Here is a 14637-nt window from a genome sequence, read left to right as displayed (position 1 = left end):
TTTGTTTTTAAAAATGCATTTTAAACATGCAATAAAAAATTGTTACTGTAATGAAATTTTTAGTTCTTACCCTGGAACTTTTTTCTTCTTGACAGTATGCTGCAAAAATAGATTAAAAATAGCACTTTGGTGGCATCATTCTTCTCACAGTTAGAAATTTTTGAGTGTGCATTGTACTGCAGTTTTTATTAAACCATATTTCTGGCACTCCAGTGCATATATTCCCTGGTTTCCTGGCCATAACTATCTTTCTGCTTTAATTCAAGACAGTATTTTTGTCTTGGTTCACATTACTGTCACCCATAGATCTTGAAAAATATAGTTGGGATGGGCTTTCCAATATGTAGAGCTGGAACTGAAGCGAAAAAAAAAAGCTCGGTTGTAGAGCATTTCGGTTCTGCCATAGCAGTTCTCGATGGGCTGTACTGAACAAGTGCATGGTACTGGTGCAATGGTTCACTGTGACTGGAGAGTATTTCTCATAACGTGTCCACACTTTCATCTCTCTCCAGCCTGTTAGGCTACAAATCCTGGCTATTGTTCAAGAGCGTAGGATCTATCTTGTAAAGAGAGGGACTGGAATTAGGATGAGATTTTAGCTTGACTACTTGGAAGCTTTTTTAAATGAAGCTTTAAATTTACTGCACACCCCCAACACACCTACACACACACAGTAGTTTTTTGAATCAGCAGAAGGCGGTGGTGGCTGAAGAACTTTCTTGCCCTTGTCCATCAAGAATTCAGCCCCAAGAGAAATGAGCTGGGCCACTGGTCCTTCTGAAAAGGTGTTTGCTGGCTGTTACTAAAGCACCTCTGTCTCTGCACAGTGTATGCAAATCTTGAGTAGAAATGTGGTTATTGTTTAGCCATACAACAGTACTAAATACAGGCTGGAGCTGATTTGGAGGTTTGATTTTGTTTAAAGTCATCAGAAACATCTTTCTCAAAATATAAATCGCTCTTCCATGTACCAGTATGAAGGTTTTCTTTTATGCATAACTTACTCTTTATTAGCATGAATGTTGTGATACTGCATGTTAATGCTTTCCCATGTGCTTTGCTGGGAGAAATGGGTTCAAGTCCTTTTACCTGTGAAGTCTACAGAGCCATGAGTGTTGTGATTTGGGACAGGAGGTCTTTGTCCTTTGCTTTGCCTCTGTACTTCTGTTGTGCATCATCTGAAGTTTCTTTCTTCTGGTGGCTTTTGGAAGCTCTGAGGCTGAGTGTTACATGAATGACTGTATAGTTAGGTGTTGAAAAGTGTGTTTTTAAAAGCTATGTGGGCAAGAGTTTTTGCCAGAAGAACAGCAGGCGGTGATGGCTATCTTCAGTAGCAAATATTAAGAGCGTATTTTCCATTTTACTAGAATTTTGAAGACACTATTCAGGAAGGGATTTCTGCTGAAGTCAGATTTTAAAAATATGCCCTTTACCATTGAACAGTGAGGTAGAGGATTGAAAAATGGAGACTATGAAAAATTTTGTCAGAGAGATCAAGACATCACTAGAACACTGCGTAAGGTGAGTTTGATGTTTACACATTTGTACGTTAATGGGATTCCATTTACGATCTATAGTAGAATTCTGCTGTGCCTTATCTAATTTCATTTCTCTTTCTCAATTTCTACTTAAAGCTTCTTTGTAATTTTGTTAAAATTTCATTTTCAGGATTGTAGTTGTGTGAGTGCAATTAATAAGTTTGGTTTGTTTGCATTAATGTGCAGCTAAATGCAGTAACAGGACTTAGTAAACATGGAGTTTAATACTTTGGAATTTTTTAAATTAAAAGTAGGGTTTGAGTTTTATAGCTGTTTGAAGATGTGTAGGCATGTACTTTCCTTGTACACAAGTTTATTTAAAAGGATTGAGAGTATGCCTCATTTACCATCATAGCAAATATAATCCTATGGATCCCTGGTGCAGTTCTTGCTCTTTTCTATGTTAGCTACCTTTACAGCTTTGATTTACTCTTTGTGTCTCCTAGAATTAGTCCATACAATTTTCCCACTGGCTACAGAATAAATGAATGCCAAGCAGACCAAGTCTGTGATGCTAAGCTACTCCTGAATGCAATGTCTTTCCTCACCCCTTTTTCCAAGGACAAACTGCTCTGTCAACCCTAAAGCTTCCAAGGCAACACTATTTGTTGTCCTTGCCACTGCTCATTGAGAATGAGCCACTGGTGTCAGATTTACTTTGCCTGTGGAAACAGAAGCCTTGCACTAAATGTGCTGGATGACTGAAGTATTTTTATTTACATGTATTGCAATCAAATTGTATAGTACCTGATGGGTGGCACTTTCATATATATATATATATATATATGCACAGTAATAGAGCCTGTCATAATGGATAATTTTGGGGATAAGCTTGCACAGAGATGGAGTTCCCATCTTTTCAAAAGTAGCAAAAACTGGAACTGCTTATGGCCTCTGCATGTCCAAAACTGGCCAGAACCTCCATAGCTCAATCAAACCCTTTGGCTCTGCTTTGTTCCTCATGATGCTTAGCGGTGAGCTGGGCTCTGATCCTGAGCTCCCGCTTCCATAGAGCCCTGTGCTTTAGGGCAAGGGTTTGGCAGCCTAGAACTGGACTCAGTAGTGTGCACAGCTGGTAACAGGCATCATCTTGTGTGTGTCTGGGCCAAAGTTGAGTTTCTGTTGATACTCATTTTGATACATTGGACAGTAAATGTAATAACCATTGTGCTCAGTCTGAAGTGTGAGTTTTAATGGCTCCTCTGTCCTCTGGAATGTGTCATATTGAAAAGATTGTAAGATGCAGAACTTATATATCCATCCAACTGAAAGCTGGGTAAAAGTACAGGACAATAGTTCACCTACTTTTCTGTCCTTCACTGTGCAAGGAAGTGTTCATATATTGTGCCCACAAACTGCATTTAATATTCTGAATCTTTCAGCTGTGGTTCATGTTTGGTGTAACAGTATGGACATGGCTGGACCTCTTGCCCCAGGACAGTGCTTTTTGTGCTGGCATTAGTGTGTGTCAACTGTATAAACAACCCCCTTTCTGCTCTTCCTTTCTTCAAAACTGGAGCTTTCCTGGGGAGTAAGTCCATGGGAGCTAATGCGTTCAGTAGCACTGAGATGAACACAGAGTTTATGGGTAGGAAAAGAAATAACATTTGAACATACATCAGTGATGTTTTGTTAATTATTCTTTCTCCTGCGGTTCAAAACTTAACTTTTATCCCAGATACAACAGATGCAGCGGAACCCTCCGATCTTAGAGCTACTCTCTTCCTCCTGTGTGAACATCGTGCTGCTGTGGTTCACTTCATTTGTGTGCTGTATTCTTCAAATCCTGTCAGAGCAGTGATGTTTGGTCTGTCAGAAGCTGAAGCTGAAGCAAAGGTGGTGCAGGATGTGGTGCATGCTCAGGGGAGAAATGTCTACGTAGCCGAGTGAGGTGTGTTTGCTCCACAGGGCTGTTGGCTGTCATCATGCCGGCTGCCTTGCGGGGAGGCAGCTGCATCTCGGGAGAGCAACGGAGGGCTGGAGCAAAACTTGTTCTGAGATTGTGCTGAGCTTTATGGGGCAGAGGGTGCAAAATGCGGGATTAGTAACTTGTATTCACTACGTATAGACGTTAACCTGTGCTGGTAGCTTCGGGGCATCCTGGGGGACTGCCAGCAAGAAACATGTACTACTGGGGATGTGGAGTGTGCAGTACAGACCTGCTCTGAACATCCGAAGGCGGGAGCCGGGGCAGCCGAGCCGGGCGTGTCCCGGGCAGTGACCTCACCTGCCTTCTGGTCTCACAGGGCTTCCCAGTCTTTCTTTTTCCCTTTCCCTTTTCTTTCTCCCCCTTCCCTTTCTTCTCCTTTCCTTGACTGAAGCTATGTTAAGCACCCAGTAGCGTCTTTAACAAGGTGTTCCTGCAGGTTGTATCTCAAAACTTTTGAGATTGTGTTTTGGAATAGCATGGAGTGACAGGAAAAGCAACTTCCCATGTAGCATAAAAGGTTTGAGGTGAATGAGGACTGAGAGTTACATACACAGCACCAGATGATGAAACAAAACACTGTTAGATCTGCAAATAGAATCTGAAAATCACGACTTTTTAATGTAGTCATGGGACATCATCTTTTTAAGTTATAATGCCAGATTTTATTTCTTGAATATGTTTCTTAGAAGCTGAAAAAACTTTGAGATTTCCACAGGCCACAGAAGGATGTGGATTAGTTTGCAGTGACACATATATTTGTTATGTTTATTATTTATTATTTATTTCTCCCTTACTGTAACCACTTCTTTAGATAAGTGTGGCACCATTGGAGTGACTTATGAGATTTAGCATGTACTGAGAGTCTTGCACATCCTGAACTTGGAGTGGGTTTCAAGAAGTGAACAGAAAAATACTAACAACTGTCTAGGCTAAAATCCTGGTGCCTTGAGCTCTGTTGTTCCAGAAGCTGATGTGCAGTTATGTGATATGACAGGACCTGGGCTTACTGGTTGTTACTTGTATAAGGAAACAGGTATTGTGGAAATCAGGGAGGGATTTTGCCCTCCCAAAATGAGTATTACTGGAAATCTTGGAAACAGGGTATTTCCTGTGCATGTTTCATGTTCTTTGAGTGATGAAATTTGATCATGAACTCTGATTTTTCAGTTGTATAGAAGTTGGATAAAGTGCTTCCAGCCCCTGTTTATGAATAGCATTCATAACTTTAGCAATCCTGTTCTTGGGAGGAAAAATTCACAATAAGAACTCCTGAAGTCCTCAAAGTGATGCCACATCAGAGCCTGGTGGTGCCTTACTATGGCTTTTGAGTTCGTGTGCAGATTTTCCTTTGCAAAGTTACCAGCATATGCCCCAAATCCAAATAATGCCTGAGTTTCCTAGACCTTGAGAACCACTTCTGCTAATATTTGTTGGCTGTTTGGATCTTGCTTCTTTTGAAATTCTGTTAAAGAAGAAACTAATAATCTCCTGCAGCTTGTCTGTCACAGCATTTGGTATCAACTTAATTATGCAAATCTTCAATTCCAGCATAATGTGGGATCAACACTTTTTTTTAATTAGAAGTTGGGGTGTATTATTCTGTATCTCAGGAAGGTTGTCTTCAGGAAAGGGAGTAATTAAAAGCCTTCACACTGCGTGGGTCTGACTTGTTCCTTAAGCTGGAGCTTTGCCTCGCTGGCAAGGTCACCATCTCCTGGGGACTCGCTCTTATTAGCGCCCGGCAGGGTGCAGTCACGGCCGGCTCTGCTGCTGGCCTTCCAAGAAGTCTGCTTTGAGTTGCCTTCAACAATGCCAAATGTAAGCTGATTAAACAAACACTTTGCTGGCTCCTGCAAGTCTTGGGTTTGTTTGGATCTGCCTGTTTTCTTTTTCTGGAAGGTTTTTAATTGAGGTGTAATTTATATAAAAATTGCTGGGTTGAATCTTTCAGAAATGAGTCCCTTAAGCTGGGCACTTAAATTCACACATAGGCAGGCTGACTTCCCCCTTGTCCCACTCTGACCTCTGTGGAAGTGGACTGACACTGGGGATGTGGGCAGAGGGATCCCAAAGATGCCATCTTGGGTCAGTGCTGAATGTTGGCTCTTTGAAGTCAAGTCACCACAGGAAAGGCTGAGAGGGTTGGGCTTGTTCAGTCTCCAGAAGGCTGAGAGGGGATCTAATCAGTATCTATAAAAGACTGAAGGAAGGGTGTCAAGGGAATGGACTGGGCTCTGCTCTGTGGTGTGAAGCAATAGGACAAGAGACAATGGCAGAAACTGATGCCCAGGAAGTTCCACCTGAATGTGAGGAAGAATTTCCTCTGAGCACTGGATCAGGTTGTCCTGACAGGGTGTGGAGTCTCCCTCACTGGAGATATTCCAGAACAACCGTCTGGACACAATCCTGTGCCATGTATGCTCTGGGATGATGCTGCCTGAGCAGGGAGATTGGAGCAGATTCCCCACGGTGGTCCCTTCCAATCTGACCCATTCTATGATTCTGTGATCTCACTTTTATTGAATACTTGTTTCTGCTATGACCTGCGATTGGCTCATTATTTTTAGTGGATCTTGGTTTGGGTGCATAGAGTGTTTTGGTTGTTTTTTTTTTTTTTTTAAAATATTTTAGACAAACTGAAAAATGAGGAAGAATGGAACTATCTGCAAGTGTCCCATAACTGGCTGAGGACACATAGCCCATGTTTGGTGGGAGACGAATATAAAAACCAGCCAAGGACACACATTGCCTTTTTACAACATATTTGTTACTACTAGGACACTAATCTCTGTGTCTCATTGCTCCTCTCTCAGCCTTGCCCTTGCCCCAAAGCCTGTGTCACCTGAGGATAACTTTGCTGTACTCTCGTTACTGTAATCACCAGGTGCACAGGGAAGATGTGGTTTAATCCTGGGTGTCCCTCTGCAGCGTGTGCCGTAGTGCCACGAGGATCCCTGTTCCCCCGGGAGCCGTGGCTCAGTGTCAGGAGGAACCCCTCTCACTTTACATTTTATCTCCTGTGAGCCTTTAAGCTCTCCCTTGTCTGTGCGCCTCCAGGCGAGGTGTTCCTCCCGGCAGGAGCTGGAGTCTCTGGGAGGACCTGAAGCCGCGGTGCTGCCAGGCTGAGCTGCGGCTCCAGCAGAGCCCAGGGCAGCGCTACAGAAGCTCTGCCAGGTAGGACAGGCTGCAGCCTGAGACAGCTCCCTCTGGTCTTTACGGCTGTGTTCTTGTTTCCTTCTCCTTGTGTGTGTATGTGCTTGGATCCTGACTCACAGTGTATGGTGGAGCTCTCTGTATTTTCTGCCTGCTGACAGACCCTTGCTGGATGCTTACTTTTTGATAGCTGGCTAAAAAGAAGAAACAAGAATCGTTTGGGAGAGAAGTCCACTTAAATAAATGCAGTAGGTTAGATGGGTTTTTGCTCTTTTGGTCATTGGGTCTTTGGCTTCTTCAAAAGCAGTGATGAATTGGAGTCATGGGTTTTGAAGCCAAACTCCGAAAAGACTTTTGTATTCAAGTAAGGCCTTAATCTTGATTTTTATCTCAGTACTGTATATGCTATATATAACTGTCACCTAGCAGGTTAATTTAGTAGTTTTGTCCTTGTTATAGGCAGAGCTTCAGATTGGTGTAAAACAAAAAAAAAAAAAAAGTTTTTAAAAGAAATTAGGAAGCCTGAGTCATGTATTTAATGAGGCCTTCTCCCAAGGTGCTTAGGTAATACATACTCAGCCTCTCTCAAGTTAATTATGTTCTAATAATCCTTGTAAAGTACCTTCCTTACAGATGTTTCTATGAACTTTTAAATCCTGTGATGCATCATCAGTTTTGGTGGTGTTAGCTGAAGCAAAGGGCTCTGAGCAGTGGAGAGGACTAGGCACAACTCACGAATTCATTATGAAAAGGAATTTTTAATTATTTTGCTGTACCTTTCCACTGTAGGATTTTAGACATACAGCAGACAGTATTCTCTGAGGCTTCACATCATAAAGTGTTTATTAGTTGTTCACATTTGGACTTTAATTTGTGCAGGGCTTACCAGTGTATGTATTAGTGCCAGATACAAATATTCATCTTTGACTTGCTCTTACACACAGCTGGAGTGCCCCAGCAGCTTCCTGTAAGTTCTGCTGTGTTACCAGTCACTGCCATGTGGGAATGGGGCCCCAATTTTTTTGAGTGCCATATCAGAATTACCTGCCCCTCCTCCCCTCAGCAAAGTGACTTTTCACATAAGATTGAACTGCTATTTTTCTAATCTCCTGAAGAAATCTTTCTTGTTGTGTTCATTAGGTCACTATGAAAAATGTGCTTTTCCGTTTGGCAGCCAGACTGGAAAGCTGGGGGAAGGGGAAGCAGAGAGGAGGGCAAGGACTCATTCCATTCAGGGATCGGAATGAAATGAGCACTTTGCTTTTCTTAGGAGATCCAACAAAAGCCAGCACTTTGTTCTCGTGGCAGCCATCCCTTTTCCACCTGAGATGAGCTGTGGATGAAGGGTCTGAACTCACCAGGCTGCAGCAGTGAGGTCCATGGCACCCAGGCTTTATTCCAAGGCGGGGGGGGGGTGCAATAAACTGGGGACCAAGTGAGGGCATGAGGATACCCTTGTCTGAGGCTGAGGAGCCTGGTTTGAGCCCTTCCCCAAGGATATTTAGTTGTCAAAGCAAGTGGAAGAGAAGCAGAGGTGCTCAGGCTGGGTGGTGGGGCTCCCCTCCTCTGAGGGAGAGGGTCAGGCAAAGGCTGAGCTTCAGCTTATCTCATGCTCCTGACCTGGAGCTGCTGGAGAGCTGAGAACCAGGCCTAAAATTGTTCTCCAGGCAGTTTCATTAGGTAGAGTTTCAGAGCTGAGATTGTTTCCCTGTCCCACCCCAGCAAGCACAGAAGAAACACATGGCGGAGGATTTAACCCTTTTTGTGAGTAAGGCTCAGGTTTTTGGCTGTTATAAAACCAGGATAGATGCTGGTCACCTTCAGCAGTCTCTGGAGCAAGCACCTGCCCATCTGGGAAATAATTTGGCTCCCACTGGCCACAGCAGGAGCTGGAGAGGGCCAAGGTTTCTGCATCATTCCCTAACCAGCCCTTACTCTCTATGGCTGCTCTGCAGGAATTTGCATACCCAGTCCTCTGTCACCTTCACCACACTGCTGCAGCTGCCCATGGGATTTTACCCAGCAGATTGGAGCAGGAGTGGGGCCGAGAGTTGCCCAAGCCAGCAGTGATGGCACTGCACAAGGAAAGCAGTGCTTGTCCCCCCACTCCCTCTTCACTGCCCTGAGAGGGAGCAGTTTGCAGGTGCAGGAGTGGGGGTCCTGCTCCTAGGGAGAAGGGGGAGTGGGAGCAGGCACTGGGGCTGTGGTGCAGTAGCAGCCCGAGGGGTGCTCACCTGGGGTGGGAATAGGGGAACCTGTCATGGGAGCTGCTTCCAGCTACAAACTGAGCCCTGATGAACTTGCTCAGTTTCAGGGTTTTCCTGTACAGACAAAATCCCCCTGTTCTTCACAAGCAGGAAGGCAGATGACTGTCTGCCCCTGCCCTGTAGCAAGGAGTTGATGAATCATTTCCTTTTCCATATTTTAGTGAAATTGTGTTGTTCAGAGCTCATCTAGAGCATTTTAATGTTTTAAGCACTTGCACTCTTCACTTTCTTCCTGCAATTGTCTGAAGGCTGGATTTTGTTTTTGTCTCTCTCCCAACAGCAGTTGTTACTTGCTCAAAGTGTTGCAGGTGGGTGCAAAATAATTTTTTCCTCATTTTCTAGACAGTCTTTTGAATTTTTATTGTACATAGGTGCCAGCATAGCTTTTAAAGAATGAATGTGAGTTTCTACCAGTGAGAGGGATCTCCCTAAACGAAACCAAGGCACTGCTGCTTGTACTTTTAGACCTTGGAGATTTTACTTACGAAGTTTGGGTCATATTAAAAAAATAGTTCAGAGTTATGAATAACACACTTACTAATGCTGGGATTTCTGCACAGTAAACCACTGGTTTGTGTGCTTGGCTGTTTGAGAGGGAAGTTGGTATGTCAGCAGAGAGAGGTGTGCTGCTCTCAATTAGATGGAGCTGGACAGACCACCAGAGGCCCCAGTTTTGATTTACATACTGGCTGCAGTGGGGGCAGTTCTGTATAGGAAGTGGGTTTGGCTTGACCTGTATTGTGTTGCTCCTGGGCTGCAAATAGGGAGATGAAGGGTCAGTGTGATTTATTGTCCAGACACTAGAAGAGACCTGGAAAGAGGTGTATTTTCAGCACTCCTATTGTAGCTTATGAAGTAAGCTAAGCTAAGTACTAATATGTAAAGCCAAGGAGCAAGGAAAAAAAAACCCTTGGACTTTGCTTAAGGCTGCTGATGACATGGGTATCTCAGGAAAAAAAAAAAATAAAGGAGGAAAAAGAAGCAAAGAGGGCACTGAAAATGGAAAGCCAGCTTTTATGGGCTACAGTACCCAGGACCTGGTTTCCAATTAGGCAGCAAGCTACCTGTGTTGTGAAGGGTGTAACTAGGAGTCGAGGTTTTTTCCCAAAGCTCCTCTTTCCTGATTTATATCTGCCCTTATTGTTATCTGTTGTGTTCACATGGCTGGGGTTTTTCTTTTGTTATTCTGTTTTCCTTCCTTGTTTTCACAGAATAGCTTATCTGTGTGCCCCAGAAGGGTGGGACTCCCAGAGATCACAGGCTTTTTACAATGAGCCAAAGCCAGCCTGCTGACTAGAAGAAAACTTGCTGAGGGTTTCAGCCATGAGTGCTACATGGGCTTTGCAAAAGGCAGTGATTGCACTGGTGGGACTCGGCTGGGTCCAAAGCGGCCACGGCTTCCACTGCCGAGAGACAAGTGAGCATCACCTCATCCTGGAAGATCGCTGCTTGTGTTCCAATGCTGTGCATCTCTGCTGTCCTGTGTCGTGAACGACAGGAGCAGGAGGACACAGAGCTGAGTCTGGACACTTGGATTGCACGTACTCAGTGACCAGAGCTCCAGAGCTGGGAATGAGCCCTGAACCGAGCTCTGCTGGGATGTGACCTGGGACTGCTCACTTAAAGCCTTGTCATTCTCCACCTGCCAGCTCTGCACGTTCACTGTGCTTACCCACGTGTTTCATCAGGCTACTGCACAGCCTGCAGGAGTCTGAACTCATTCTGTTCAAGTCTCAGAGTACACCTTGTGTTCCTGAGGCCACAAGAGTAGAAGGAAGGCACCAATTTGTCTGTTTTAATTTTTTGCCAGGAGTCTTTGCAATGGATGATGGAGCAGAGTCTCTGATGACTGTGCATCTCCTCACCCATTTGGGACACACATTTCTTCTGCAGCAAACTCTGGATCAGCTTTTGGAGTGGCTCTGCCTGGACATTCGCCTTTTCCTGGTGTCTGAGCGGATTCCTCCACTGAAATACTACGAGAGATACTGCAAGAGGAGCTGCAGCTTTCCTGGAATATCTGTCCTCCTTTTTCTGCACGAGGACTTGGGAGAAGAACGGATTGTCCAGGTCCATGAGCAATTCCAGCGCCCACCCTGGCGGTACCAGCGTGCCCAGTTTGCTAACGGGCAAAGCCCTCGCTATGCCCCAGCCCACCAGGACTTCTATGGCCTGGATGAGCAGCTGCCCGTGTGGGGCATCAGGCGGGTGCACTGTGGCCCCGAAATCCTGCGCATCACCCTCTACTGCAGCTTTGATAACTATGAGGATGCAGTGAGGCTCTACGAGATGATCCTCCAGAAAGAAGCCACTCTGCAGAAAACCACTTTCTGTGTCTTCGTGCTGCACGCCACCCCACACGTGGCCGTGCAGCTGTGCCTGAAGCAGCTGCCCATCGGGGTGGCTGCCGAGCCCAGGGACTCGTCAGCCTTGCAGTTCAAGGTACAAGAAATCGGGCAGCTGGTGCCCCTCCTGCCCAACCCGTGTGTTCCCATCAGCAGCACCAGGTGGCAAACACAGGACTATGAAGGAAATACAATTCTGCTCAAGGTATGTGTCTGTGGTGCTCTCAGAGGAGGGGATTTACCTACTTTTTTCCAAGGAAAGCAGGACTGGTTCAAAATGGAAATTACAATTTTGTTTGTTCATGTTTTCTTTTGAATTTGTGAATGCAGTAATCGGAGTCTGCCAGTGCTGTGATGCTGTTGATAAATATAAGCACTGATCCTTGGAGTGTTTTTGTACTGTTAAATTAACATCATTACTGCTTGCCTGAAATGGAGATTATTAATGCTTTCTAGGGTACACTAGCTTAACATCTTCCCTGCTCTGCCTCAAACAAATGATTGTAGCAGCCTAATCTTTTTCTGATAAGTCATTGCTGTTTAAATGTTTTTCAAAGCTGCTTTTTGGCATCCAAAACCAGAAGTTTTGTAAGTGTAATGTTGATACAGCACCGCCTGCAATAGAGGCTGTGAGCTCGCAAGTGAGTTGCAGTTGGGCAAGAGTGACAAAGAGATGTGTCCTAGGAAATCTCGGCCTTTTCTGTTCAAGTGTGCAGTTCAGCGGTTATATGAATACAAATTTTAAAAAAGACAAAGTCAGTGCTGAGATGACATGTAGTGAGAAGTATACACGTGAGCAGAATGGCAGTTTAGTTCAGTGTGCTTTCTTTCCATTGTAACAACCCCTCCCACCTCTGTTTCTTTTTTTTTCTTGTAATTTGGATTTTAGATTATTTGCCCATCCTGTTCTTTTTCCTTACAGAAATCGTTACAGATAAAGTTTACTCGGTTCAGCCTATTTTTATGCTGCTCTGAACACTAATCTCAGAGCAGCCCTTGCTGCCTCACTCAGTATCAATTTTATAAACTGGTTTGCACCCTCTCGGACTGGTCAAGGCCCTGGGTATCTTCACATAGCTTTGAAGTTGGTCCTACCTGGAGCAGGGGACTGATGACCTCCAAAAGTCCCTTCCTAAATTACTGTGTGGTTCTTCCTGCTGTAGATACAAGGTCTTTGAGCTGTCAGATGTACATTAATTCACTGGTAGGAAATTTGGAAGCTTTTTTGGGGATGTGACCATGCTGCACTGTGCTTCTCGCAAAGGAAGGCGTAATCCACTTGAACTTGAGGATATATCTTGTGTCCAAGCTCCACTCAGCAGGCTGACAGCCTAGTGCTTTATTTTGCAGCTCTTCAGCTGTAAATCTTTATTCTAAGTACCTGCAATTTACCCCCCTGCCCCGACTTTCTGCCACGTTGCAAACTGAATCCAAGGCTCTGCTTGTAGACTCCACGTGGAGTTGACATTCCCCCCTGAAGCCCATTGTGGTAACTGGCAGTGGCTCTCCTTTCCAGGTGTTTATCCAGGTTTCCCTGGAATGCATGTGGATCTTTTGTATTCACAACCTACTTCGGCAAGGCCTTCCCCAGGTGTACTGACTCAGGCTGCAGGTGACCTCAGCACAGTGAGGCTGGGCGAGAGCATCATCACTGGTCAAGCTAGAACTGTGTGTTAACTGGGTTCTCTCTAATTTTCAACAGGTTCCAAACAGCTCCAAGACCCTTGAAACAAGCATCGGGCTTTCCCAGCAGTGTAATAGTACAGGCAGTGGAAAAATCCTGCAGGACTGTATCCCAGCCCCTCTCCATGTAAAGCAGGATAATGCTGGGCGGAGGAGCCGGGAGGTCAGAGCTCTGAAGAGTAAAACAAAATCTGACCCAGGTGGAGCCCTTGCCTCTGAGCAAGCCAGCAGTGACCTCCAGAGGCACTCCTGCTCTCCTCCTGGTGTCGCAGCAGCCCGGCCGTGGTGGGAAGCGCCATCGCTGTGCAGGCAGGCGGGCGGGAGGCTGCAGGCTCCTCTCCCGGAGAGCCGCCGGCATCGCGGAACGGAGACCGACGTGGACACCGGGCTCGCCGTGGGGAACCCCAGCAGCGGCCGCTGCCCGCTGAGCCACTTCCCCAGGGCCCTGCGGAGCAGCCTCCTGGAGCCGCCATCCCCCGGGGCCGGGGCGGGGGCCAGCGCTGCCCTGCCCGCCCAGGACGGGACCCGGCTGCTGCGAAGGAGCAAAGCAGCGGCGCACGGAGCTCCGGGCTGCCACTCGCAGACACCGCGGGCCAGCCCCGCACACCCAGCAGAGGACGACGAGGAGGAATTCTTTATATGACTGAAACCAAACGTGCCAGATGGACTCATCCTTCCCAAAGGACAGCAGAGCACTTTTGGATGTCCTGTGGCTGCTGCTGCTCAGGTTGTCCCTCTGTAGCTGTGACACCTCAGTAATGCGGTCACCGAGGCAGACACTAACTTTCCACGGAGAGGTGCTAAGGAGGCTGCAGGAAAAATAACACTGTTTACAGAAAGTTGTTGTTTTGGTTTGGTTTTTCTAATGCACACTAGGTGATGGGTATGTTGTGCAATGAACAGGAATAAGCCATATGACTCCTACAGCTGTTCTAAGATGCTAAAAAATAGACAGTGACATCTTCAGACGGTTTTTGAAGGTGCAGCTTGCCTGAGCTGCCCAGGCAGCTGGATGCCCCCAGCCGTGGGGACTCACCATCCCTTGCCAGGACGTACTGGAACAAGGTTGTGGCATGGTCACAGGGCTTATGCTGGTTTTCCTTTGTGTTCCTTCTTGTTTCCCCTATTGTTGGTATTTAAAATCTATCAGTGCTGTCAATTTTATGCAAGATTTGAAACATAAGAATGTTCTTTTAAATATTTCTCAAGAAAAATATTTCTTGTGAGGCCTCTTTCCCAACTCGGCACAGTACATGCAAAAAACCACACACTTGAAGAGAAGTGCCAGTAAAATCTGCTGTTGCCTATTCATATGACACTTAAAATAAACACAGCAACGGGCCAGGCTTTGTTAAACCAGAATGCAATTAGCAGGCAATCCTAGCTGGGTTTTAATTAACAAAAGACAAGAGAAGTTAAGAGTCTTGGAGGGAATTGCTAAATGCTCGAGAGTAAAAAGGATGGGAGAAATGTAGTCATGATTCAGCATCAACAGATGCTGAAATAACTCCCATCTTGATCAGTTTTCTTTCTCAAGTAGGATTAAATAAATCTCAGAGGGAAAGAGATGGGAAGAATATGAAGGAGGAGTGAAATTATTCAAAGAAAAGCCACATCTGATGATACTTACTGTCCAAAGAGTACAACAAAGAGGTATTTTCTCCCTTAAAGATACCTGAATTCTGCTGGGGGTATAGGGCAGTCCCTGCTCTGGGCCCTCC

General features: G+C 45.5%; 1 protein-coding gene across 1 annotated transcript; it reads left to right on the top strand.

The window, feature by feature from the left end:
* The first annotated feature begins 9095 nt into the window (after positions 1-9095).
* Positions 9096-14272, top strand: FAM124B (family with sequence similarity 124 member B). The gene is made up of 3 exons (XM_048314907.1): positions 9096-9196; positions 10100-11438; positions 12936-14272. Exons 2-3 carry the CDS (start codon positions 10710-10712, stop codon positions 13557-13559), a joined length of 1353 nt encoding a protein of 450 aa, XP_048170864.1. The 5' UTR covers positions 9096-9196; positions 10100-10709; the 3' UTR covers positions 13560-14272.
* The last annotated feature ends 365 nt before the right edge of the window (positions 14273-14637 follow it).

The sequence above is a fragment of the Corvus hawaiiensis genome, chromosome 10, assembly GCF_020740725.1.
Source record: "Corvus hawaiiensis isolate bCorHaw1 chromosome 10, bCorHaw1.pri.cur, whole genome shotgun sequence".
Taxonomy (NCBI): Eukaryota; Metazoa; Chordata; class Aves; order Passeriformes; family Corvidae; genus Corvus; species Corvus hawaiiensis.
This window is presented reverse-complemented; position numbering and strand designations above follow the sequence as displayed.

Bases quoted from the DNA above. Each gene is read 5' to 3' on its own strand.
- FAM124B (XM_048314907.1), top strand. From the start codon at position 10,710: ATGGATGATGGAGCAGAGTCTCTGATGACTGTGCATCTCCTCACCCAT. The intron at 11,439-12,935 runs GTATGTGTCTGT...AATTTTCAACAG, and splicing joins GAAATACAATTCTGCTCAAG to GTTCCAAACAGCTCCAAGAC.